Source organism: Triturus cristatus, chromosome 10, assembly GCF_964204655.1.
Source record: "Triturus cristatus chromosome 10, aTriCri1.1, whole genome shotgun sequence".
Taxonomy (NCBI): domain Eukaryota; kingdom Metazoa; phylum Chordata; class Amphibia; order Caudata; family Salamandridae; genus Triturus; species Triturus cristatus.
The window spans coordinates 870,685,130-870,709,871 of record NC_140593.1 but is presented as its reverse complement, the minus strand read 5'-3'; the positions used below and the strand labels follow the sequence as shown (position 1 = coordinate 870,709,871).

Sequence of the window (24,742 nt, the reverse complement as noted above, 5' to 3'; positions counted from 1 at the left end):
GCGAGGTTTCTTAGGGTACAATGGGTTAAGCACCACTCTCTGTCTATTACTACGTTCCACCAGTGTGTAGGTCGTGCAGACAGGGGAGTGATCGGAGATGCCTCTGGCAAAGTGGTGAACCTCATGAATGTGGAGAATTTGGTGAGCCCAGGGTAAGTATATAATCCATGCACAAAAGGCTCCCATTTACTCCCAAGAAGTATGTGTACTAACGTGCTGTGGGGTTAAAAGTGCACCACTTGTCGATAAGTTTGATCCCCAACATAAAGATGGCTAACGGACGATGAACAAAGAGTGACCGGCAAAGAGCAAGTGATCATTAGCATCGGACAGGGCCGTATTAAAGTCTCCCTCCAACAACAAGCCCCCCCGGGAGCTTGAGAAAAAGGGATAATGCTGCATCTTCGAGTCTCTAGGGTATATACTGCAAGATGACACTGAGGTTTGTGCCCTCTCAATGTCCCATGATCGCTACATATCTACCAGGCCAGGCATGTTGTACAGTTAATCGAAGTGATCTATGCATGAGGATGCCCACCCTCTAACCCCCACACGTATCCTGCATTTTGTAACCCCATCTATCCATGGTGTGTAAAGTGTTCCCCTGTAAGTGCATCTCCTGCAATAGGACTACGTTGGGTGAATGTCATTTGAGATAATGCAGTACCACTCCTCTCTTGATTTTGCCACCCAAATCATTGACATTCCAAGAGAGGCTCTTAAAATTAGGGTGTTTTAGGTTTCGAGCCATGGGTAACCAAATAACACAAACGCGTGGATATAGCCTGCAGATTGAGTCTCCCACCAGGATTCGGGGGTGTCTGGTAGGCAATGGAGGGAACAGTAGCACCATTTCAGAGCCTAGCCCTCGAGCAGCGGGAACAAGCAAAGAGTAGTGGGTCTGGAGGGTCAATCTGAGCTGCTGAGTCACTGTGTTTAACACAAACTCCTTTAACATCTCCAAACTCTGCTGTCCTGCAGGACAGACCTAAACCTGCACGACCTCAAACTTTGCAGAATGCCTGTCACCCCAAACATACTGCAAACTAAAGGAGACTGTGCATCTGTCATGGTTGCCATCCAGCCGCCCCCTTGTATGCAAAGATATGTAAGGTCACAATTGATATTATCAACAGCTGAAGAATTCCAGTCCCATACCACAGAGGATATCATTCATTTGGCAGGAGGGTTAAAAAATCCCCCCATATCAGTGTCCACTCCAGACAGTTCTGGTGATCAAATAATAGATCATGAGCAGCAACCGTCACTGAACGTCGGACAGTGTCCTTTGGGAAAGGCCAGGAGGGAGCTCTGTTCCTGGTCAGGTCTTACCATCATCGCTAGACAGCTGTGTCCTCTAGTCCATCTGAAGACCCAACACCAGTCTGTTGCCTATGAGGGCAGGAACAAGGTCCAGCACCTCCAACCACGCACCAACCATCCAGCGAGTCCCAAACTTCCTTCGGTGTAGTGAAATACCAGGTTTTTAACATTTACCACCACTCTTAACCTCGCCGGGAAAACCATAGAGTATTTTGTTTCATGATCTCTCAGCTCTTTTTTAACTTTAAAGAAGAACTGTCAAAGTTTTTGCACTCAGACTGCAAAGTTCGGAAAGAAGGTGACAGAGGCATTGTCACATTTGACTGGTGGCGCACTCGAGCGGCTTGTAGAATAACTTCCCTATCAGGGTAGTTGAAGATGTGTGCTATTATGGGACACTGTGGCGTGGCTAGCCTTGGTGGAGTGCCTGGAATTCTGTGACCATGCACAACAGAGAAATGTTTCAAGAGACCTCGAGGTTGAAGCTGTATGAGTATGAGGTTTTCAATACACAAATCAATTATGTATCCCTCCAAGCGCTCGGGGACTCCTATTGTGTGGACATTGTTTCTCCTTGATTGTTCCTCAAAATCTTCCAACTGGGCCTTTAGAGCAGCTGTGGTGGACAATTCCTTGTCCTGAGTCTTTAGGGCCTTGGTGTCCGCCTGTAAAGTGGTGCTTGAATCCTCCACCTCCTTGACGTGGGCTGCCATGTAGTGGGATATGCACGTATCAGAGTAACCTCAGTGGGGACTGAGTCGATTTTGCACTCAAAGGCCATGTAGATTCTCTGTGTCGCCACCAATGTGTCTATGAGGGTAGGGGTCCCTGCTGTCGAGCCTGTGTCGCAGGAGGTTGCTGTTCCTTCAGCATTGGTGTTGCCATGGATTCTCTCAGCTGGGTATATTTGTCCAGATTGGTCTGGTGAACTGTGAGGTTTCCTTTGTTTCCAGTCATAGCTAGAGGATTGCCCTGGGTTTCACCATACCCCAGCTATCAGCAATGTGTGAAATGAAGGGGGGTGCTCCAGTACTCGCCGTCACCTGCCAGGGAGCAAGGATTAGGCCCTCCTTTGGCCTTTTGGTTTTCCCTTCACCTTCCCTAGATGTCTTTGAGTGCCAGTTCTGATCAGATGAATTTGGCTAGTGAAGTGCACTGTACCACCAGCAGTGAGAAGATTGCGACGCTATCGCTGCTCCTGGAATGCGGGCAAGAGGTAGGTCCACTGGTCAAGCGGAGATGAATGGAGCCCCCCTCCAAGGTTGACCAATTAGGACGCAGACTGAGCCTTGTGATTGGAATTGCTCATCAAAGACATCTCTGGGGCAGAAAAGTGGCAGACTTCAGGTTGCAGGAGTCTCACTTAGCAGGTGGCATAACTTGCAAGGCTGCGCCGTGATATCGAATTGAGGTGAGCTACTCTTGTGCAGTCCGAGATGGCCTACTGCCCCATGTCACCATCAAAGGCTGCCAGATGCTGGATGAAAATAGAGGCTCAAGAAGAGGAGATTGTGGTTTCTTTTATTTTGTTATGTTTTTTATTTTTCCTTTTTTTTTTGGTCGTCAGTCCCCACTCCGGAGGCTCGCCACTTGAAAAAACTCAGTATTTCCCCCACAAATCAGGTAGTTATGCCAGTCTTGGGTGCTGACAACAATGCAGTAGAAGGCCCCAGTGCAGTTTCCATTCTGCACCAACCTGAAAATTCCACAGTGAGGGGTGGTTGGAGGAAAGACAGGCTGTGGTCAGGTTGCTCTCAGCAAAGTGGAAAGGCAGGTGGCGTGTCCCACATTCATATGCACAAGGGGTCAAGGAATTGTGACACTAGAACAGTTGTGGGAGGGAGGACAAAGCCCCTCTCACCTTCAATGTATCTCTCGCTGGCTACTGGTTTAGTCACCTCCACAGGAGGCCTCGCTGGAACCCTCTCAGTATGCTCCACCCTCAAAGCTGATGTTAGATCACTCATCACCATCGACTTACGACTCAAAGCCTGAGTCTCAGCACAGCGTAGCAGCTGGCCCTGAGAAGTGCTGCCAGTTGGGGTAAACCATGCCCAATCCGCAGTTCGCAATCGCCTGTGTCCACACCCTCCTCTTCAAAGCATGCAAGGTTGTGTCTTCACCTCGCAATTCAGGCCGCACCACTGTTCTCATCAGAGGGCAGAAGTAGGTCCTTCTCAGCTTCATTTACCGATGTCTCCGAGTTAGTGGAACACAAGCAGCAGGTTATTGCATCATGGTAGTGGATCATAAGTGCACGGATGACGGGGATTAATATGGCGAGTGACGAGAGCCGCTGCAGAAAGAGACCATCTACCTCGGTGGTTGGCCACTCCCCCCTCATAGACCTTAACAATTTTTAAGTATAGAGTATCACTTTCTTAGCACAGTGCTTATGAGCGACATTTAAAAGATATGAATTGGATTTGAATTACCACTGCATCCCTAAAAAGATTTACAGGACTGTTAGTAAATTGGAAAACACTAACACTACATTAACCAGAGAGTTGGGTGGGATTGTGTGGGGATACAACAACCTGGACTTTCACATTCAAGCATTGTTGCACTGAACTAAGTTCAGGCATCCATGAGTGGGAAAGTCAGAACTTCAAGACCTAAACCTGTTTAGATTAGGTTTATGCAACAGTGGATAGCCATAAAGTCTGGTGAGGGTGGTTGCCACACAGACCCCTAGATACTTGATCTTATCATTTACCACCCTCATATTTCACTATTCTGATTCTAACAAAGATTCCTTCAGTATGATACAAGGCCATTAGTACTGACCTTTTCCTATTGACCTCCAAGCGGCAACAGCACCCCAGAGTCTATCCTCCTTGTCCTCCTCATTCTCTCAGATGCCTTCGACACCATATCCCATCACACACTGATTGAAAGACTCCACCATATCGCCATCCAAGGGGACATGCTCAGATGGATCCATTCCTTCCTCACCGGAAGAATCCAGAGGATCCACCTTCCACCTTTCACCTCTGAACCCAGGGAGATTACCTGTGGTGTCCCCCAGGGCTCATCCCTCAACCCCACGCTCTTCAATGCATATATGACCCCGCTGGCCAACATCATCAGATCCATCGGTCTCAACAAAATTTCCTATACAGATGACACCCAACTCATACTCTCACTCAACGACGACCTCCCCAACACCAGAAACAACTTCCACTGATGCAATACAAACGGCGCTGACTGGATGAAGAACAACTGCCTGCAGCTGAACACAGACATGACAGAAGTACTGATCTTAGGCAACAGCAGCAACACAGGGAGCAACTTCTGGTGGCAATCATGCCTATAACCAGCACCCACTCCCTCCAACCACACCAGAAACCCCAGAATCATAATTGTCAACAAGCTCACCATGTAATCACAGATCACAGCTGTCTCCTTCGCATGTTTCTTCACTCTGCACATGCTGCTTAAGATTTTCAAGTGGTCTCTCCAAGAAAACGTGATGCACAGTGACACAAGCCCTCATCACCAGCCAACTGGACTATGGCAAAGCCCTCTAGATAGGAATCGCTGCACACCTCCTACAAAGACTTCAGACCATACAGAACGACACAGCCAGACTCATCCTTGGCCTTCCCCTTCAAATCCACATCACACCCCACCTCAGGAAACACCACTGGCTCCCCGTTCGGAAAATATGCCAATTCAAGCTGCTGACTCACGCACACAAGGCTCTGCACAACAAAGGACCTGCCTACATTCATCACCGCCTGAACTTCCACCAACCGTCAAGATGACTACATTCTATCTCCCTTTCTTTTGCCCATACTCCCTGCATCTATTGAAGCAGAAGTGGAGGACACTCCTTCTCCCACTTCTCAGCAACGACCTGGAACAGCCTCCTTATGCACCTCAGGACCATCACCTCACTTTCGCAATTCTCAATGGCCCTCAAGACCTGGCTGTTCGAATAAACCCTCCAGGACCCGCAAGTGCCTGAATATCCTATTGGGTGATTAGCTGCGCTTTATAAATCTTCATTGATTGATTGATTGATAACTACAGATACCGTCAGAAATATGCAGACAGTCTCTGACACAGCAGGATATCATCCGGAAACAGAGAAATTTTGACTTGGTGTCCTTCACAGGTGATGCCTTTAATATTTGTATTGCCTCAGATTGCTCACTTTCATGGCTGAATAACTAACACAACTTATAATGTTGACAGGGAGATCTTTTTTACCTGCTTATCATTTTTTAAGCTTTATTATTTCTCATTTTAGCTGAAAGCATAATATAGAACACATCATGCATTGTTCAGTACATAAAGTGCAGTTCATAGTGGAAATACATTACAATACTATCAGGTATCATGTTACAATTGTTCACAACATTCAGATCGTATCATCACAGAACATACAGTACAAAGCACTATAAAAAATAAGTAGGTATTCATGATTAGACCTTTTATAAACATAATATCTAGCATGACAGGGATGACTTTAAGGGAACTGTTCATTTACACTAAAGCTTTATTGACACCTCTCTAATCTGCACTGTTCAGCATTTTAGGCAAGAGCCTCCTCTCTTAACCAAGGTCTGTAGAATCATCAGTGGCAATAAGACTCCGCAATGGTCATCATTACAAAGGTATGCCACTTGTTCTGCCAGGACATCCCCATAGTGCTTTAAAAATCTTACCGTGAGACCATTGATTGTGGTGCTTTACCCACTTGCATACTTAGAGCTCCAGACATGTCTTGTGATGTGAAAAGAGAACCTATTTTTACATTCTCACTGGGTAACTTGAATGTCTTTAGATATTATCCTGATGCCTACCTTTTCCCTAACTCTTTACTTGTGCAAAGGTGTTTGTGAAAGTCACAGAACTCATGCACTACATAATTTCTTTCAGTCTCAGCAACCACATCTCTAGTCCAAATATTAAGGACTATCTGTCCCCTTCTGTCTGCTATGTTTGTTTAAAGGCAGCCATGTTCCTCTCTGCCTCATCAACTAACAGAGCCTTTCCCTGAACCCTTGTTCCTTGTCGGCCAGTTGGTACATGTTTTTTCATCCACTGTGTTCAACAATTCCATTTCTAGTGAGATCTTTGTTTTAACGCTGGTAAAATGTATTTTCCTTTCCCGGCTGTGCCTCCGGCCACTAACGATCCACACAATGTTGCTTTGAACACTTCCAAGAGAGTGGAATTTGAAACAATTACATCATCATTTTCAGTAAAGTAGAGCAGTTAGGCTTGCCAAAACTCTACGATTACTACGTCATGCTGCATAATCTTTCCTTCATATCAAGGGGTCAGGCTATCATAGTAATTATGGTCAGGTCATGGTGTGACTGGGTACTAAAATCATATCTGCCCTCCAACTGTGAAAGGCTGCACCTCTGAAGGATGCCACAATTGATCTGGGCGTAGGAATCGTGTGAAGGAGAGTAAAATGTAAAAACCTTTTCTCGAATACATTTCCCTCAAACATTCATCAAATGCCCCCTCTGGCACATGGATTCGAACCCCTTTGTAGTTTTTGTCTGGGACGCCAACCACCCTCACTCATTCTGCCCAGTACTAAGGAGATAACAATTTTACAGGAATAAATGCAAAGCTGAGCTTTTGACTTTAGATGCATTTGCAAATGCAATGATCACACTGTGTCTTACAATCCTGAACATGGAAGGGACACTTGCATTTAGTAAATCACTCACGGTCACTTGTTCACTGTGTCCGATCCCCATCGGGGAATTGCTAGATAAATAATCACCAAAGAATGAATACCTGAATGTGCACCCTAATCACGAGCACAGGAGGTGCTCTAAGAGTTTCCTCTCCCCAAAATCGGCACGCTGAGTGAGCTTCAGTTATCTGCATGGAGTGCAGTAGGGCTTGCAGGGGCTGCTAGAACGTGATGACACACAATACCTTCTTGGATAGGGCCACAGGATTAGGATGAGCAGCCAGAGATGTCTAGCTCCAGACCAAGTAAAAGGCGGGGCTAGGCGTTTCTCCAGCAATTGTCCACAAAGGAAGTTGGTGGGAGGAACTGACGGGCTACTGCCTGTTCGAACACTGATGCGGCTCTGAAGGGAAGGCGGGTCACTGAGCCTGGCGGCAATTGGGCAATGCTGTGGATCCTAACGGACAAAGATCTTGGCTTTCACAGAGTGGAGCACTTGTTTGTACAGAACAGCCCCTGTAGTCAGGTATGGAATGGGAACAACAAAGTCTTTGATGTGTTAGTTATGGTGAACTGAACCTAGGGCAATTGGGCAGCATGGTATTTCACCACATATTGATCTTGGCTCCCACAGAGCGTAGCGCTGGTTTTTGCAGAAAAGCTTCTGCAGAAGTGATGTAAACAAAAAGCAAATAGCAAGGTTTGTGATGTCTCTGAGACCTCAGGGAGAACAGGGGGCAAGCCCTTGGAGTCACTTCATTGTTTTAGTCCTTAGTCTTAGCAGAGCAGTGAAGCAGTTCCTCAGAACAGTCAGGCACAGCAGGGTGGCAATCCTTCAGCACAGCAGACTATACGCCAGTAACGTTCTTTCCAGGTCTAGTAGTGTACTGATTTTATGGGGCCAAAGCCCTCTTACTTATACCCAAAAGTGCCTTTGATGTAGGGGGTGACTTCAAAAGAGTTCTCTGAAGTGCACAAGGATCCCTTACAACCCTGCCCTGTCTCCAGACTACCAGTTAGGGGTAAATTAGTCTGTTGTGTGAGGGCAGGACACAACCTATTCAAATGTAAGTATGTACCACCTTTCCTTCTCCCTGTCCAGGAAGACTATCAGTATGTAGATGAATGCAGATATATCCCCTGTAACACCCAACCCTTCCTTTGTTGTGGCTGTCTAGAGAGTATGCACAAAGTGTAGGTGTCACCCAGCCCAGACATGTATTGGAGGCAGGCTGCAGGCACACAGAACAAACATAAGAGCAAAGAAATGTCCACTTTCTAAAGTGGCATTTCTAGAATGGTAATGTCAAATCAAACTTTATCACCAAAGAGGATTTATCACCACCATTCTCAAGGTATTAAGCCTGAAGTAACTACTCACTTTCATTCAGAAATTACAGCTTAAAGGGTATTTTAAGTAATCCCAAATGCTAGCCTATGGAAGGAGTAGGCATCACAGCAGTGAAAAACGAATTTAGCTGTTTTTCACTGCCGGGATATGTTGACCTTAAAAGTACATATCATGCCTCTTAGTTACACAGTACCCTGCCCTTAGGGTCACTTAGGGACTACCTTAAAGTGACTTTGTGTAATTAAAGGGGAGTTTTAAGGCTTGGCAAGAGCTTTTAAATGCCAAGTTAAAGTGGCAGCAAACTGCACACACAATATCTGCAATGGAAGGCCTGAGTCAAGTGTGAAAGGCTACTTATGTGGGTGGATAATCAGTGTTGCTGGTCCACTAGTAGCATTTAGATTATAGACCATGGGTATATGGTATACCACTTTACAAGGGACTTACAGGTAAACTAAATATGCCGATTAGGTATAAACCAATGTCAACATGTTTGGAGGAGAAGCACTTTAGCACTAGTTAGCAGTGGTAAAGTGCTCAGAGTCCTAAGGCCAACAAAAAGATTCAGCAAAATGTAGGGGGCAAAAGGCAAAAAATTGGGGGAAAGACCCCCCCCTAAGGATGACAGGTCCAACACTCCTGCTCTGATACTGCAGCTTGACATTTTTGTGCCCCAGGAAGTCAGGACTCTACACTCATTGACTCTTCTCTGAGTACATATAAGTGTTTGAATGAGCATCACCTCTGGTGCAAATATCTTTGGGCTCTGAGACACCTTAGCACACTGCTCACATTACTTTGTGCAAGGCATATCACAGCTCATGGAGTTGATAATGAATTAGGCTGACCCTGCACCTTAGCCTGGTGAGGTCCCATTGTTCCAGGGTGACTTGTGTCCACCAGCCCTCAGCATGTGTTAGCCCATTGGCAGGACCAAAACTACTCCTAGGAACCAGCAGGGTGCCCTCTCCAAATTGCCTGTTCAGGGTTTATTGAAGAGATTCCTGCATACATTATACCCATCAGCATCGGGTATGATGCCTTTTCATAGCACCTCTTGCCGGTGGGATGAAAGCACCAGCACAGCCATTTTATCTGCATCTCCTAGTGGCTTTCAATTGATCTCTGCTCCTCCTCTGTCAGCTGGTCACAGTTCTAAGATCAGCCCCTTCCTGTGGGATGGATCATGTCCTACCAGCATTGAAAGGACTATGATCAATGGACCAGCTCATGACAACTCTTACGGCCTGCACCTGCTGCTGGATTTGTGGCTCCTGCTCATCTCCGTCGCTAGTCTCATCATTTCCAAATCACTTTACTTTGCAAGTACATGCTTGAAATAGTGGGTTGGCACACTGGGGTGTTTTTTTGTATCGGGAGCTTTCTCCTCCTGCTGCTGTCTCGTGCTAACTTTCATAAGGATAATGCTCCCAATTTGATGACAGTTTCAAAAATTGTGTGCTCAGTAGCACGAAATTGTCATGACAAAATTGTGGCAATGTTGCTCACCTATTGGTATTAGTTACTTGGTTTCTTTGAATCATACAAACTTGCTGTTCTGTTGAGTTACCTGCCCACAGTGATTTCAAGGTCAGATATAGATGACCTATCAGATGTCAATGTCTATTTCTTAATACATTTTATACTGCTTGTTGGTGTAATGATACAGATGCTGAATACTCAGAGTCTGCTTTACATAAATCCTAGGTGCACATGGCAGGGGTCAAACGCTCTTGAAACGGTGGGCCTGCTCTCCTTTAGCCCACGGATGCTGATTTACAGCCAGGCTCTGCGGATATCATCTGAATGAGGCTGTGAGGGCAGATACTGTGCTCACCATTCCATACTGACTCCCTTTAAGTCATGGGCGACTCCCTCGGCTTTATTAAGCAGTCTCAAAATCCAGCCACATGTAGCGAAGAGATGCTTGTGACATCTGCAGACTGCTGCCCAGTCACCCATGGGAGAGCATCCATCAGTGGCAAAGCCTTTAATTACATTCATACCTCTAAGACAGAAGTGTAAGTCTGCACTTCACTGATCATGCATTTCATGAGTGATGGAATATGAAGTCTGCAATACAATGTGAGACATTTCTGTTCCCTGCCTGCATTGTCAATGCGTCTTCCCCTGTGTCAGCCGCCTTCGAGTTGAAGACCACAAGGGTACAGCAGGGGGCGTGCTAGGCGCAGACTTCAACACATCCCGAACTGAAAGAGGAATGAACTGAGATATGCTTCCTGTCATAACCCATCCACGCTTCCGAGGGCACTTCTTGCAACAAGGGCAGATCCGCTCTTACAACGTAATTCACACACATAGCGCATTTGGCAAAAGCACGGGTAACTACATATAAAACAGCGCACAGCTTTAATGAAAAATAAATGCAAATGATGTTAATCAGTGGGAAATGCATTATCATACATTACGTAACCGCTATTTTTTAATGCATTTCAGAGGTCTGTGTCTGTAACACGTGAGCCACCGAACTGAATCCTGGTTGATTCAGTGGAGAATGGTGACTTGTGCATGTTTAGTCCTTGAGTGTGACAGAAAGCAATGTGACTATGTAAGTATGTAAGTCATTATTTTAAAGTTGCATTACATACATTACCATTAGGCTGCTACAAAATGCGAAAAAATGTTCAAGATAAAAAAGGGCTTCCAAAACAGATTTTAGTAATACCCAGACTGTACGTAGTGGATTTTTTTATAATTGCATTTTCCATGCACACACTTCACAGCTCAGCTGATAACTCCCTTGCAATACCACGCAAAAAACAATACATTTGTGTCATCAGGAAGATTTAAGTGATTCCATCAATTAAATCTAATACCGGCTTCCAAGCACCCTTTACATTTGTAGGTTGACCAGTTGCGCACATCATTTCTTTCAGGCAAGCAGGCACCCTGGCAGGAATGCTTGTTTAGCTGTCTGCCCTACCCTTGGTTGCACAACACAGGAGCTTCCCTGCCTTACACGTCAGTTGAAGCATTTCAATTGTTGGAATGGTTTTCTTTTCACAAAAAGTAGGGGAACTGTTGTTCGTAAATTAGAAACGTATGGGCACCTCTTACCTGAAAAACAATGCATAGATGTATTCCACAAAAGGGAAACAGAAACCGTCACTGGATTACCTGCGATGACTGACGTCATCCACTTCAGTGCATCATTTTTGTTGAACCTTGGTTTCATCGATGGAGGAAGTGGCTTGACGACCATCACCTTTGATGGGTTAAACATGGCTGTTAACGCTCTCACTGCAGAGGACAAGGGAAAGTTATACAAACACTGTAGCCTCGAAAGCAATCCTTTGAACAGTACTAGGAAACAATGCATTACAATGTTGATTAATAGTTATTTGACTGTTCCAGTAACAAAAAATATAGATTTCTATGGCGGTCGACGACAAATTTTTCCTGGGATTAATTTTAGAAATGTATGAATATATTTTACACTTTCATGTCTGCAGATTGTTCACTTTCAAAAAGGTGTAATATCTGATAGAGAACATTTTGAGAATGTTTGAAAAAACGATTTGCTCAGTTGCAGTGATTGGTCAGTGGTAATTAAGTAGAGAAGAACATTCGACAAACCACTGCACATTTGCTTGTCACTTGTATCTATTATGATATGTGCTTCAAAGAGATTGCATTAGCCACCACACTTTCGTCACTTTTGTAATCGAGTTCTATTGAAAATGAATGAATGAGAAACATGAAAGGCGCCAATGTAAAAACAGCTTCTTCAAATGTGCAAATATTCAAAATGAGGCTCCTTTTCAAGTGGGCCTTTTAATCTTGGAATGTGGTGACAGGCAAGTTTTAATTCAGGGTGAGAAAACAATGCTGTTATGTTATGCATGTGCGCGCGCACGGCTAAAACCCGTCTGATTTAATAATTTTCTGTTTTAAAACTACTCCTTTTTTGAGTGAATTGAAACAATCTATTCTTATATTCAAGGACATTCCATCATTCAATGTAAAGCAATGCACCATTGAACCACATTTTCACCAAACATGTCTCAAGCTACCATCTCACTCCCCTCCTTCCATCCCACATCACTTTTAAATTGTTTATTTGATTTGCTGTAAGTTCTTGTTCAATATCAGCCGGAAATCTTTGGAACGCTTTTCAAAAACATGCATAATTTGAGTGAGCATATGTCCCTGGCAAGCACCCCTGATCAGAACACTGTTCCAGCACCACAGCTTTCAGTCACTTCCTCTCACTCATTCTAACTCACATTGACTCAGTCTCAATTTTTCTCACACAATACCTGTCACTTCACTTATACTCACGCGCATTCTCATATATACAGACACACATGCAAATGGCCAATCAAACTATCTATTACGCACAAAAGTTCTCACCCACACACATGCACACAACAAACATTTTAAATAATTTTCTTTTATTTGCTCATTTGTCAGTGAAGATGCTGATCCAGCTCATGGTGCTCCTTTTTTACTAGACGAACAGTGAATAGTAATCATTTATGATGTACTACTGGTATAATCAAGAATGGGCAATAAACAAGGAGTGTGGAGCCCCAGAGCAATAAAGGTGAGCAGTCCCTGTGCTCCTGTTACTGATTCTGCTACCTCTGGGGCTAGCGCCACAAAAGCTGTGCAGAGGGTGACACGTGGAAAGCATGGGGTACCCCATAAATGGCATCAATGTATGTTTGTGACACATTTAAAGAGGTTCCTACTGCATATGCCTAAATCAGAGCTTCACACTGGCTTTTAAAGACTGCTTTGGCCTGATATTCTTTAAGAGCTACACAAACTTAGCAGCTTCCCATTCGCCAGTTGAATGCTATTATAGCCCCATCTGACTGTGACAGAACAACAGCAGTTTTTTCAATATGGGGCCACAAAGGCCAAATACAAGATAACTTCACATACAATAGTCATATTACTTGGCTTGCTCAACTGGACCCTCTTTCAGAGCACAATTCTTGGATTTAGGCTTGGTCCTTCCAATAATCTTCAACTGATATTTTCTGAATTAATATAGAAGGAGGGATATTTTAAATAAAGAGAGTGGCTCTTGCAAGGCATACACCTGTTTTTGATAGAACAGTAGTGTCTGCCTAGGGTAATATAGGAGGCTTCCTTACTTTAAACCTGCGTTCATGTTGCTCTAAGTTCCTGCTTACCAGTTTGCTGACATTCCATGCAAAGTTTTCCAGCAGCAGAAAGTATTATTACTGGCCAGTATCTCTGCAAGGGCTTTCACCAATTATGATTTAAACCCCTCAGAATGAGAAATACTTGTGCAGACATGGGATCACCATGAGGAATTCCATACGGTATCCCCTATTACGAGGGCTTTAATCAATCAATCAATCAATCAATAATTTGTAAAGTGCACTACATACCCGCAAGAGTCTCAAGGCGCTGGGGGGGGCCGCTACTGATCGAACAGCCAGGTCTTGAGTATCCTCCTGAAGGTCAGCAGGTCTTGGGTCTGTCGTAGGCTCAGTGGGAGGGTGTTCCATGTCTTGGCGGCGAGGTGGGAGAAGGATCTCCCGCCGGTGGTTGTTCTTCGGATGCGCGGGACGGTGGCGAGTGAGAGATCGGCGGAGCATAGCTGGCGGTTGGGATGTAAAAGGAGATCCGTCTGTTGAGGTAGGCTGGGCCGGTCTTGTGGAGTGCTTTGGGTGCGTGGATGAGGAGCTTGAAGGATATCCTCTTGTTGACGGGGAGCCAGTGCAGGTTTCTCAAGTGGGGGGTGATGTGGCCGTGTCGTGGTACGTCGAGGATCAGTCATGCCGAGGCGTTTTGGAGGCATTGTAGTCATTTGATGAGATTGGTCGGGGCACCCGCATAGAGGGCTTTTCCGTAGTCGAGTCTGCTGCGGATGAGGGCCTGGGTGACTGTCTTTCTTGTATCTGTCGGGATCCATCTGTAGATCTTGCGGAGCATGCGGAGGGTGTTGAAGCAGGAGGAGGAGATGGTGTTGACTTGCTTGGTCATTGAGAGCGTTGAGTCGAGGATGATTCCCAGGTTGCGTGCGTGGTCGGTGGGTGTCGGGGCTGCCCCCAGTGCCGTCGGTCACCAGGAGTCATCCCAGGCTGAAGGGTTGGAGCCGAGGATGAGGACCTCCGCCTTGTCCGAGTTCAGCTTCAGATGGCTGATCTTCATCCAATCGGTGACGGCCTTCATTCCTTCGTGGAGGTTGGCTTTGGTGGTGATGGGGTCCTTGGTGAGGGAGAGGATCAGTTGAGTGTCGTCGGCGTAGGAGATTATTTTGAGGTCGTGCTGTCGGGCGACGTGTGCGAGCGGGGCCATGTAAATGTTGAACAGTGTCGGGCTGAGGGAGGATCCCTGGGGTACGCCGCATATGATTAACACACACATTAACCACCTGCACAGAGCAGGGGGCTTCTGAGTGTGGCAGGGGTGCAACAATGGGATAGAGAGGTGGAAGGCAGAGAAGAGGAAGTATGATACCTCTGGCAGGGGAGCGCTGCATGCTCTCCATTGCCTGAGAAAAATGTCTTGAGGGTTGTAATGACTAGCTTTGGCTATTGTTGCAGGCAAGTTTACTAGCTGGAATTACCCTTCCTAAAGCCTTACTGCATGACCACAGTTAAATCCAAGGGCAAACACCTGGGTGAGTGTTGATCTGGGCTTTGGGGTTATCTGTGTTAATCTTCAATTTAATTGAACCAATATCCATGGGCATCTACCTCAGTAATCACGTTCTTGCTCGTGCAATATTTATCATTATAGGCAGCTAATTCAACCAACAAGGCTTTATTTGTCCATTTAAAACCACCCTCCCTGTTGGACTCTTTCCTTTCCCTAGAACTATCTCATGTGCTTTGCTGTCTACATACTCAGTTATTACAATAGTCAGATCAGAGACACTGCGCACCATATTTTTAGCAAGTGGTGGCTTAAGAGTATTTGCCCTACTTCCCACAAAGTCAGTGTTCTTTGGTTGTTGGCACCGAACTGTATGAGTTCAGACTGTTCTTCAAAGGAAACCACGTAGGTCCAATGGGAACGTGTGATGTGGTTAAATAAAGTTTCAGAAAAAAATGAAAGACTCAATGCAAAAATCGCAGTGATATGTGGCCGAATTTAGTGACTGTCCTCGTCTCTACATCTGATTGAATGTCATCATCACAATCACCCTGTCAAATATCCTACTGGAGGGCCACTTTTAATTTTCTGAGAATCCCAGTTATAAAAAATGGGGATTCTCAAATACGGATTAGATTCATGGACTGCCTATACTTATTTACTTGTTGGACTTTGTTCATGTGTGAAGCCATTGTCAAGCAGGTCCTACCTGGTGTGGCCAAAATCTTCTTTTACCACAAGTTGTCTCACAACAGCAGAGCCCAATGGTTTATCTTCATGACCATATCGAAGCATGGGGATTTCTGCAAGTTACAACTTCTCAGGCTGATGGTGGCTCTGTTAAAGTGCCTATTAGAACTTTGTTGATCTCGCTATGGTCAATCAAATCTATTTACAAGATAAACTTATACTAACATTTACAGAAAGCACAGACTAATGTTAGGCAAAGGATATTAACACTGCATCCCTAAAAAGAGAATTGTAGTCCTGCCAGTAGCTACAACTACATATTAAAACTGGCACATCACTGGAGACTTGCAGCACCAGCCACAGCCTTGGATGTGACACTCCAGAAGCATGAAGGTATTTTTTGCCAAGCTATATATACAATGTGCACTCTATACTATATAGGCTGTACGATGGTCTGTTGACGGAGGCACCAATGCATAGGAGAACAGATGCTGTGTTTGGCCAGGAGCACCCAAGCCTTCAAGCTAGCATTCTGTTACCCTTAGCTCTGAAATCCTGAGATCTGATTAAGGGTCACGGCAATTCCATCTACCATTCTTTGAGGCCCTGTTTCACACCAGTTGACGAGACTGAGGAAGTGGAATTTAGTCTTTCTGCTTTTCCTGCTTTGTATAGTGGCTTTTTGCCTTCTTACCTAGATGCTTGATATGGGGTTAACTGAGGTCCATCAGAGCTTGGGGACCACAGGAGACGTCAAAGAAGATCCATTGATGGCTGAATGCTTTTTTTTACCCGGCAACTAGTCTGCTTTCATCTCGGTTTGGACCCATATTTCCAGATCTTCTGGAGTACTGATGATAGCCGTAATACTGGGTTGGATCAAATGTCAATTTGCCTTCCACCTTATGCCGTTCCTTCAATGTGCATAACTTGCACAACATCCATGCACTCACTCACCTAATTTACATCTAATGTGCCCCAAGTTGTCCTAACCATCCTTCACCCTGTATTAAATTACCTCGTACCTTGCCCTTGAGTCTTCATCTAAGCTGAAAGGGCCACAGGATTCAAATGTCATGTTGGCGCCTACACGTCACCTACCCTCAAAACCTAATAGCGCTGTTGCCTCACTTTTAGTTCCAACTTATCATACCCACAGCAACTGTCATAGCTACCATAGCGTCCATTACTACCTCTTACTGCTTTACTATTTTATTATATTAGAATTTATTGAGGTGTCTTGCTCTTTACTGAAATTGACTGAACTGTAAGCTGTTACAGAGGGGGAGTAATTTGCACAATTCTCAAATATTGCATTATGGAAAATTTTGATATTTCTGGAAATTTCGCATTGTGCAATTTTGCCTTATCTTTTTTTTCTACCTGATCACGCACCTTTCCAGCAAGATACCCGTTTGCAAATAAAACATCTTGACTGAAAACATGTTCTAATCGATCCAGGCTCCTTCCAGTATCTCCAATGCCTTTTTATTGCTAGGTGCATGCTCGTGTAAAAACAGTGATAGGAAATTCCGGCAAATCAAATTTCGCTATGAAACCATCATTTCAAGAAATCTTCATAGAATTTAATGAGTAAACATTATGCGAAATCACACTCATGGAAACAGCCAGCCTTTGTTCCAAGAGGCTGCCTGTATTGAAACATAACACAATACAATCCCCCATGGGGACATGCACAGACTGACACCGCACTTATGGCAGACACATCATCCCACTTAAAGCAAGCTCTTACCGGACGGACGGGGTTCTTCTGCATTTGACTGCTCATCCTTCTGAAAAAATAAGACATCATTTTTTAAAGCGAAATGTATGTAAACAAGTACTAATAATGATGAACATTTTTTCAGCATATTTCTAACAGACATTAAAACATTAGGCACTGTGGACAGTAAAAAGAAACTGCTTTTAGCCCATTATCAATAAAAGGTTGTGTACATTCCTGGGTCAGCAAGAAGGCATCCCTTTTTTCGGGGTAGCAGTGCACTTTAAAAATATTATTGATTCAGTCATTCACTCCCATTCTGTGCTCTTTAAGGATGAAGGGCCACATGTACTACAGGTTTCAGCATCGCAAATGGAGATTCGGGTTGTTTGTGACCTCCAAAAAGGGTTGTAGCATGCATCAACCCTATTTTGCAAGTTAGTAACCTGTTACAGACTCGCAAAATAGGGTTTGTCAGCTGCTATTAGGTAGGGGCGTACCAAGGGCGTCCCTTCCTAATAGCGAGTCGCTGGGAGATGTACAATTGTTTTATGACTGGAATATCCGTTGCAAAACAATTGAAGTTCACCGCCTACATCAAGTAGGTGGTAAGCCAGTCGCAAACAGGATGTGCTTCTGGGGGGACCCCTTCCCCTTTGTGATTGGCAGCTGAAATGTTTTATAAGAGCAGACAATGGTACTTGAGACCACTGCCGACTCAACAAATGAAACTGAAATGTTCCTTTTTTGTTTTTGAAACATGTCCCGTTTTCCTTCAAGGAAATGGGCTGCATTTAAAAAAAAAAAAAAGTTGCTTTACTCTAAACGCAAACACCGACAGCTGGTCACCATCCCTGTGTTGTTGCCCTTTCTCAATAGGTAGCAAATTGTGACATGACTCATGAATATTAATAAGTCAGGACATTTGCGGACGCATTGGGAATCGCTAAATGTGTCTGTAACACATTAGTACATTTCCTTTTGCGATTCGCAAATTGCGAGTCGCTAGAATTCGCAAATTGCACATGTGGCTTGAAGAGTTTTTTCTCAATAGTTGAATTGATGAGATAAAATAATGTGATAACAGCACAACCTCTGTATTTCTAACGATCATTTTTTCTATATTCACTATGATACGTTTCATTTTGTAAGACATCCACAGCAAGCTGCCTAATTACATAATACCAGGGCCACTGGAATTATGCGGCAGAGGAGGCCAAATTATTTGGCTGAGTTGAATAAATCATGCGGCGTAAAGCTGCACATTTCTTTAAAGTATTACTCCATTATTTTGTCATTTCTACATTTGTTAACACTATATGGACCTTGCTTGCACCTCATTAGTTCCAGTTTAACAACCAAATAGAGCCATATATGAAAGAAACATGACCAGTCAACATATACAAAGGGCCTTCTACTGCGCAGCAACATGTGTTGCTGCATTTCCAGTAACTTTTGAATGGTTTGAGGTAGAACGTTTTTAGGGTAACATTTGTAGTTTATGCAGCAGATTATGTATTACTTAGCAAATGCAGTATATCTATTTTATTTTTCGGAATCGTTTGAATCCAGTTGCCCTGTATAATACACTTAACAAGTAATCCGAGGAGAATGGATCACTTGCCCTGTTTTTACTAGGGGTGGGCGGAATTTGCGAAAGCGACTTTCGCAAATTATCGCGAAAATGTTTAAAATCTCCGCAAACACCCGGAAATATCGCGAAGATGCGGAAGTTTTTTTCCCGCCCGTTCGCAGTATTTTCTGCGTGTTCGCGGCTCGCCAACTCACCCATGCGGTTGCTTGCGGGTGCGGCCATCTTGTTTTCACTCTTCTCGCGGTGCATGATCGCGAGAAAAAAGACGTGATCGCGCGAAGCATGACGTTACTGCGGGCGCAAACTGTCGCAAGACAGCGCAAACGGCTACCAACAATTCAACATCTTGTGGAGAACGCGACCGGATCGGGAAAACTTGTCGGCGAACACGGGGATTCAGGTAAGGCGATCACGCGCGCGCGAGAATGTATTATTTTACAGCGCGAGCAAGAAACAAATGATCGCGAAACTGCGGAATGCGGAAATTTTGACATTTTCGCGCTCTCTGCGGATCGCGAAAATGTCAAATTATCGCAATTTCCGCGAGCGGAACGGATACTTAGCCCAGGCCTAGTTTTTACCAGGCCTGGGCGATAAATTCCATTCCGCTCGCGGAATTTGCAGAATTTGGGTATACAATTCAGAGTACTTAACTAACCGGCCCGCACTCCCGGAGCACGTCAGACGGAGAATATACAAGCAACCCCAAAGACTTCCCACTGGTACGTCTTTAAAACTCAAGGACACACGCACGCTTTGGTGCGCTGTTTCGGGAATACTGACCTCGCCTTTACCTTGTCTTTCCCAATTTCAACCATACCAGTAGAAGTGCGCACACTCCGCACGTCCTCCTAGGGAGCCTATCGAGCCCTTAATGAAGGTGAATACTTTCCCTATGGTACCATTAACACAATCGCGTAGCAACAAAGCAGCTTGCCACGCTCTACCAATTTTTCTCATTTCACTTGATCAATTAATTCCGTAGACTATTTTGAAACCATTCTTTTAAGCACAAATGCTGCCGATAGTATGCCGTTAATCACTATAGCAATTAGCCCTTTCACACGATGACGGCATTGTCTATACTTAGATAACATCGGACAGCTTAAACATGCCGTGCTCGCTTCCTCCTGGCCTATTAAGCCTATAAATCTTCACAGGTCTACCGACCTACTTCAAAATACTTCACACATTTGTGATATCCCAAACCGCCAGCTCACTGCATAAAATCGCACCATGACAGCGCAAGAGATATGATAGTTTCTGATCATGGCGGCAACCACATAGTACCAGCCTCCACTCCTACCTTGGGGATTTCATTCTTCTCCATTTTACTCAACATATCATGCCAATGAGCCCTCGCTCTTATAAATTGCAACAAAAAGACTATTTTCAAAATTCAAGGACATTTAAACAACGATTACACTGTAGCTATACAAATACCATACCGTAACATTACTTGACCAAGAAGGAGCTTTCCTAAATTTACTGACCTATAGCAACGACTTTGTGAAGTAAACCTCACGCTCTCAGCCATTATTATTTAATTTTATTGCTTCGCCAAGTGTGTTTTTGAACTGATCTCTAAGCTCTCAAGGAGTGCATATTGCATCACCTAGACAAGATACGGTCACAAGTAGAATAATAATATACTGAATGAATGTATATACTGTCATGGTGGTCTATTCTCCCTTTCTTGAGTTATAGGAACAACTGACCCATAACCATTCAGCGCACTAACTGACGCCCAAAGAAGAAGGGTAAGTGAAATTACTTACCTTCGCACTTCACACAATAGTGACTTGCAAATCTGGTCCTGAAGAAAGCCCTCCGACCTGACTAGGCACCTATAGGGCTGAAACACGTTGATGGCTCGACCACTCACCTTTTGATACAGGTGCCATAGAACAGTAGACCTTGTATTTATGCACCACATCCCCTTTTTAACCTTGCCCAATCCCTGACAAAATAAATCCGAATCAGTGGCATAGAGGCAATTTTAAGTTCACTTCACTCTCACCATTCCTGATCACTACTGCGAATAACCAGTTGGTCTCCCTCCTGGTGGAGGATAGCACAGATAATAGCCAATGATGATGCTGTTCACGTAAAAGATGAAAGCGGACAACCAAGATATACCACTATTATGAGCACTATGTGAATGAGGGTTTTTTTAGACAGCAAGAACCCAAGACCCTGGTAAAAAAAAGAACAAGTGATCCATTCTCCTCTGATTACTTGATTATTGAATGGAAGCCAAATAGATCTTAGCTTCTCTCTCCACTACTTGATTAGAAGATAATACACTTAACAGACATAACATTCTTCAATGAATTTTCAATCCCTATATATGTGAAAATGAGTCACAGCCCTCAATCAGGGAATTGTAAGCGCACTACTCACCTGTGAGGGTCCCAAGGCGCTGCCCTGAAGCGGAAAGTGAGAATTCCTGCCAGTGATTGCATTGAAACACCGGGGATTAATATTGAGTACTTTTAAATGGTTATTTTTAAAGTGCAATGAACAAAAAAGGTCCAGACAGGGGACGCCTGTCGGATCTGGAGGGTTGAGAGGGCCCTTCGGCTATGAAGGGAATGGGGGGGATACTTCCTCCCAGGATAAATCATTATATAACAAAAAAGTATCCCAACAAGGTTAGAGTGGGTTTATTGCCTATAATATACTGGACATGGTCTAGAGGGGTGATTGGTCATCCCTTGTGGGTGCACTAGCTCCGCATGACTTGTGCGGGAAAGGAAAACTTATTTTTTATAAATAACCCTCACACACCCTAGTTGTGTCTTGCTTCATCATCGGGTTCACCCTGACTCCTAAAGGTCAGGGTGGGCTAAACCGTATTTCAGGGGGCACTTACTAGATGGGTGACCAAGGGGCTTAACTAGATTTTAAAATCCCTCACCGTCTCCTAGGTATCCCTTTATTAGCGGAGCTGGTGGGGAGTCTTAAACAATAACTCACAGGTAATGTAGACTATTATGGTCCTATGACCCTTGTTCTCTGACCTATTTTTCAAGTGTGACTATTACTCTCAAGTAGTCTCTTGGCACTGTTGAACCATAGTTTACTGCGGATGACAAGAACAGCAGCAGCCCATAGGTGTCCTCCTTTAGGTGTAGAAGAGGCACTTTGCAGCTTCTCCCGAACATCAGTCCAGATGATCCAAGTGATATATTTGCAGGGATGCTATTCTATTCTAAAGTTCCCAGGACCCAGAAGGCGCCACATCTTCACCAAGAACCTGATAACAAGCACCCTAATAAACTGAAATGTTTCTTAAGTATTGGGTACAAGAAAATCCCCAACCTCCATCAAATTTTGGCAGATCAAACTTCTGATATTCATCAGGGGTAAAAAAGGCAGGTGTTTAGTTATGCATGGATTCTGGTGCTATAAGCACTAAATGCACATTGTATTCAACATTAAGGGGGAAAACTCAACCTGGTGCTTTTTTTCACATTTGGATAAATTCTGAACCCTCGAATTTCCGATTTTATTGGCTACCTTATATTGCACAATGCTTCCAGGGCACTCATAATTGTGCCCTTATTGGTCTGAGTCTTAGAGATTATGAGTATGGCCATGGATTGAGACCATGACATACGACAATGTGGTAAAACTCTTGCTAAAAACCCCTGGATCAGTGTTGCTGTATATCCTGTAATTCACATAGGCCATCTTAAAAGCCAGTTGAGCTGTTTTGAAGCCAAATGCTGTTAAATTTCCTCAGATTGTGAAATAGCCTGACAGTGACATTTTGAATATTTTGCAATCCCCTAGTGTTTTTCTTTGAGAGGTCTAAGTATATTGAATTCGAGATGTCCAACTGCAATTGAAACAAATCTGTGGGGCATATTCTCAATATATACAATTGAGAGAAGAGCCCCCTGTCATATAAGACACCGTCAACGAGAACAGGCTTTTATCAACTCATCTCCTTGAATGCCAGGAACTTTGAGCCTATTCTTACTATATCTAAAGTAAGTGAAACTACAAGTCCCAACATGCGTCCTACTTTTAGCAGAAAAAAAATCAGGAATGGCTGAAGGTGACCAATAGGGAACGTGACCATTCGAAAACTACATTGTTTAGAAGGCCCATACCCTATGTAGTATAATGGATAGAGTGAGAAGCATAGAAATATATATGAATTGTGCTAAAGGGGACTTAAAAATATTTTTTTAGGTTGTATAGTTTTGTCTTTTGAAATAAATTCACCAAAGTACATGTCTTGAAGTGCTCGTTGGAAAAGTCTGCTGTTCTTCTGTTAATACTGAAGCCTTGTCACACTGTAAAGGCACGTCCTTAAAATTTCACTTTTTGCATTTTTCAACTTTGGGAGTTTCCTCCATATTTAATTTCTCAGCAAAATTGGCGAAATAACGTATTCACCTGTTTTGTTGAGAGCCCCCTCCCACAAACCCTGACTCACATTTGAAAATCCGCTTTTGGGGGAAAATTCAAAGAATGTTTGTGTTCAAACTTTGCCGGATACAGAATTACGCAAAACGTTCAAAATATAAATGTATCCCTATTCTGTAGGCACAACATACATTTTGCTCACCTCTAAATCCCAACTCACAGCACAGAGCTCAGCCATACAATGACATTGTGAAGATAAATCTTTTTGAGTAAAAACATGTAACAAATGTAACATATGAAAGGTAAAAAGCACTTACATTGTGGCCAGCAACATTCTGTCTGTGGTTGCTCATGGCTGGTGATTACTTCTTGGTCTCTTTCAAAAATCCGGATAATTGGTTATTAGATTACTATGAAAACAAAGAAAGAGGTGAAAGCAAAAAGGGCATGGACATTATGATCAAAATTATGTAAGTGATTTTTTTTAAAATCTAGTTGGGTTGTAAAGTCCATGTTACAATCGCCTATTTCACATCACTCGCTTCTTATAACAATGTGTATAGTTTGTTGGTTTGTCACCATCAGCCCTCCCTCGCTTTGCATTTTCCCAACACCAGTAATCAGCTGTGAACGAGGTATGCAGCGTTCTGAGACTGGAAATTAATATCTGTTTTATTATGTAGTCACTGCCTCTGGTTATCAAAGTGAGCTGTGTATACACATGGATAAGAAATCCTGCCGAGTCTAACTGTGAAATTATGCACTTCCCCATGAAAAAAACACAGCTGTGCGGTTGTGTTTCACCCACCAGCACCTTGGGCACCATAGTCCGATAATCTTCCACCCAGGGGGACGTGTGAGGAGACTCACCACTCAACTTAAGCTAAAGATATTCGGGTACAATACCTCAATGCGCCGTGGAGTCAGGGAGCAGGCTGTCACCTTTCCTGCCCTGGGAGGCTTCTCATGAGACTCTGAGAGCAACACTGATCCAGCACCGGTCTCTAGGCAAAAACGAAAGCCAGGCGCGTCAGGTAAACAGGAGGCTGACCCCTCCCTCGGAATCTGTTCACCTGTGCCTAAAATGAGGGGTTACAAGAGTGATTTTAGTTTTCAATACAATGAGCAACAACAATCCTTTTAAATACTATGCAGTTTATTTAGCGTTACCTTAGGACCCACAAAGAAATACAGGCTGTGTTTATTTAGTGTTACCATAGGAAGCACAATGATATACACGCTTTAAAACATTCATCTTTCAGTTTTGTATACGGTATACTGTTTACATCAGAGGCCTAGGAAGGCCGCATTTAATTATGTCTATATTCTAAATCCTCTTTCCTTCTCACATGATCGGCTAAGCAACACAGTTTTCGTATCCTCTCTCGTCCCCAACGTACCTCTCTCTCTCTCTCT

At 44.0% G+C, this 24,742-nt stretch overlaps 1 protein-coding gene across 2 annotated transcripts in view; it reads right to left on the bottom strand.

Moving 5' to 3' along the window:
- The window catches only part of LOC146796140 (GTPase IMAP family member 7-like), a 97,607-nt gene extending 73,278 nt beyond the window's left edge, over positions 1-24,329 (bottom strand). The window contains exons 1-4 of one of the 2 annotated variants that reach the window (XM_085630179.1): positions 24,233-24,329; positions 23,644-23,736; positions 17,383-17,422; positions 11,478-11,600 (exon numbers count right to left, since the gene is read on the bottom strand). In XM_085630179.1, the coding sequence (XP_085486305.1) occupies positions 11,478-11,600; positions 17,383-17,422; positions 23,644-23,679 (199 nt within the window). In that variant the 5' untranslated portion in view covers positions 23,680-23,736; positions 24,233-24,329. The remainder of the gene's footprint in view (positions 1-11,477; positions 11,601-17,382; positions 17,423-23,643; positions 23,737-24,232) is intronic. The other variant, XM_085630178.1, reaches the window with a different exon arrangement.
- Positions 24,330-24,742: the final 413 nt, after the last annotated feature.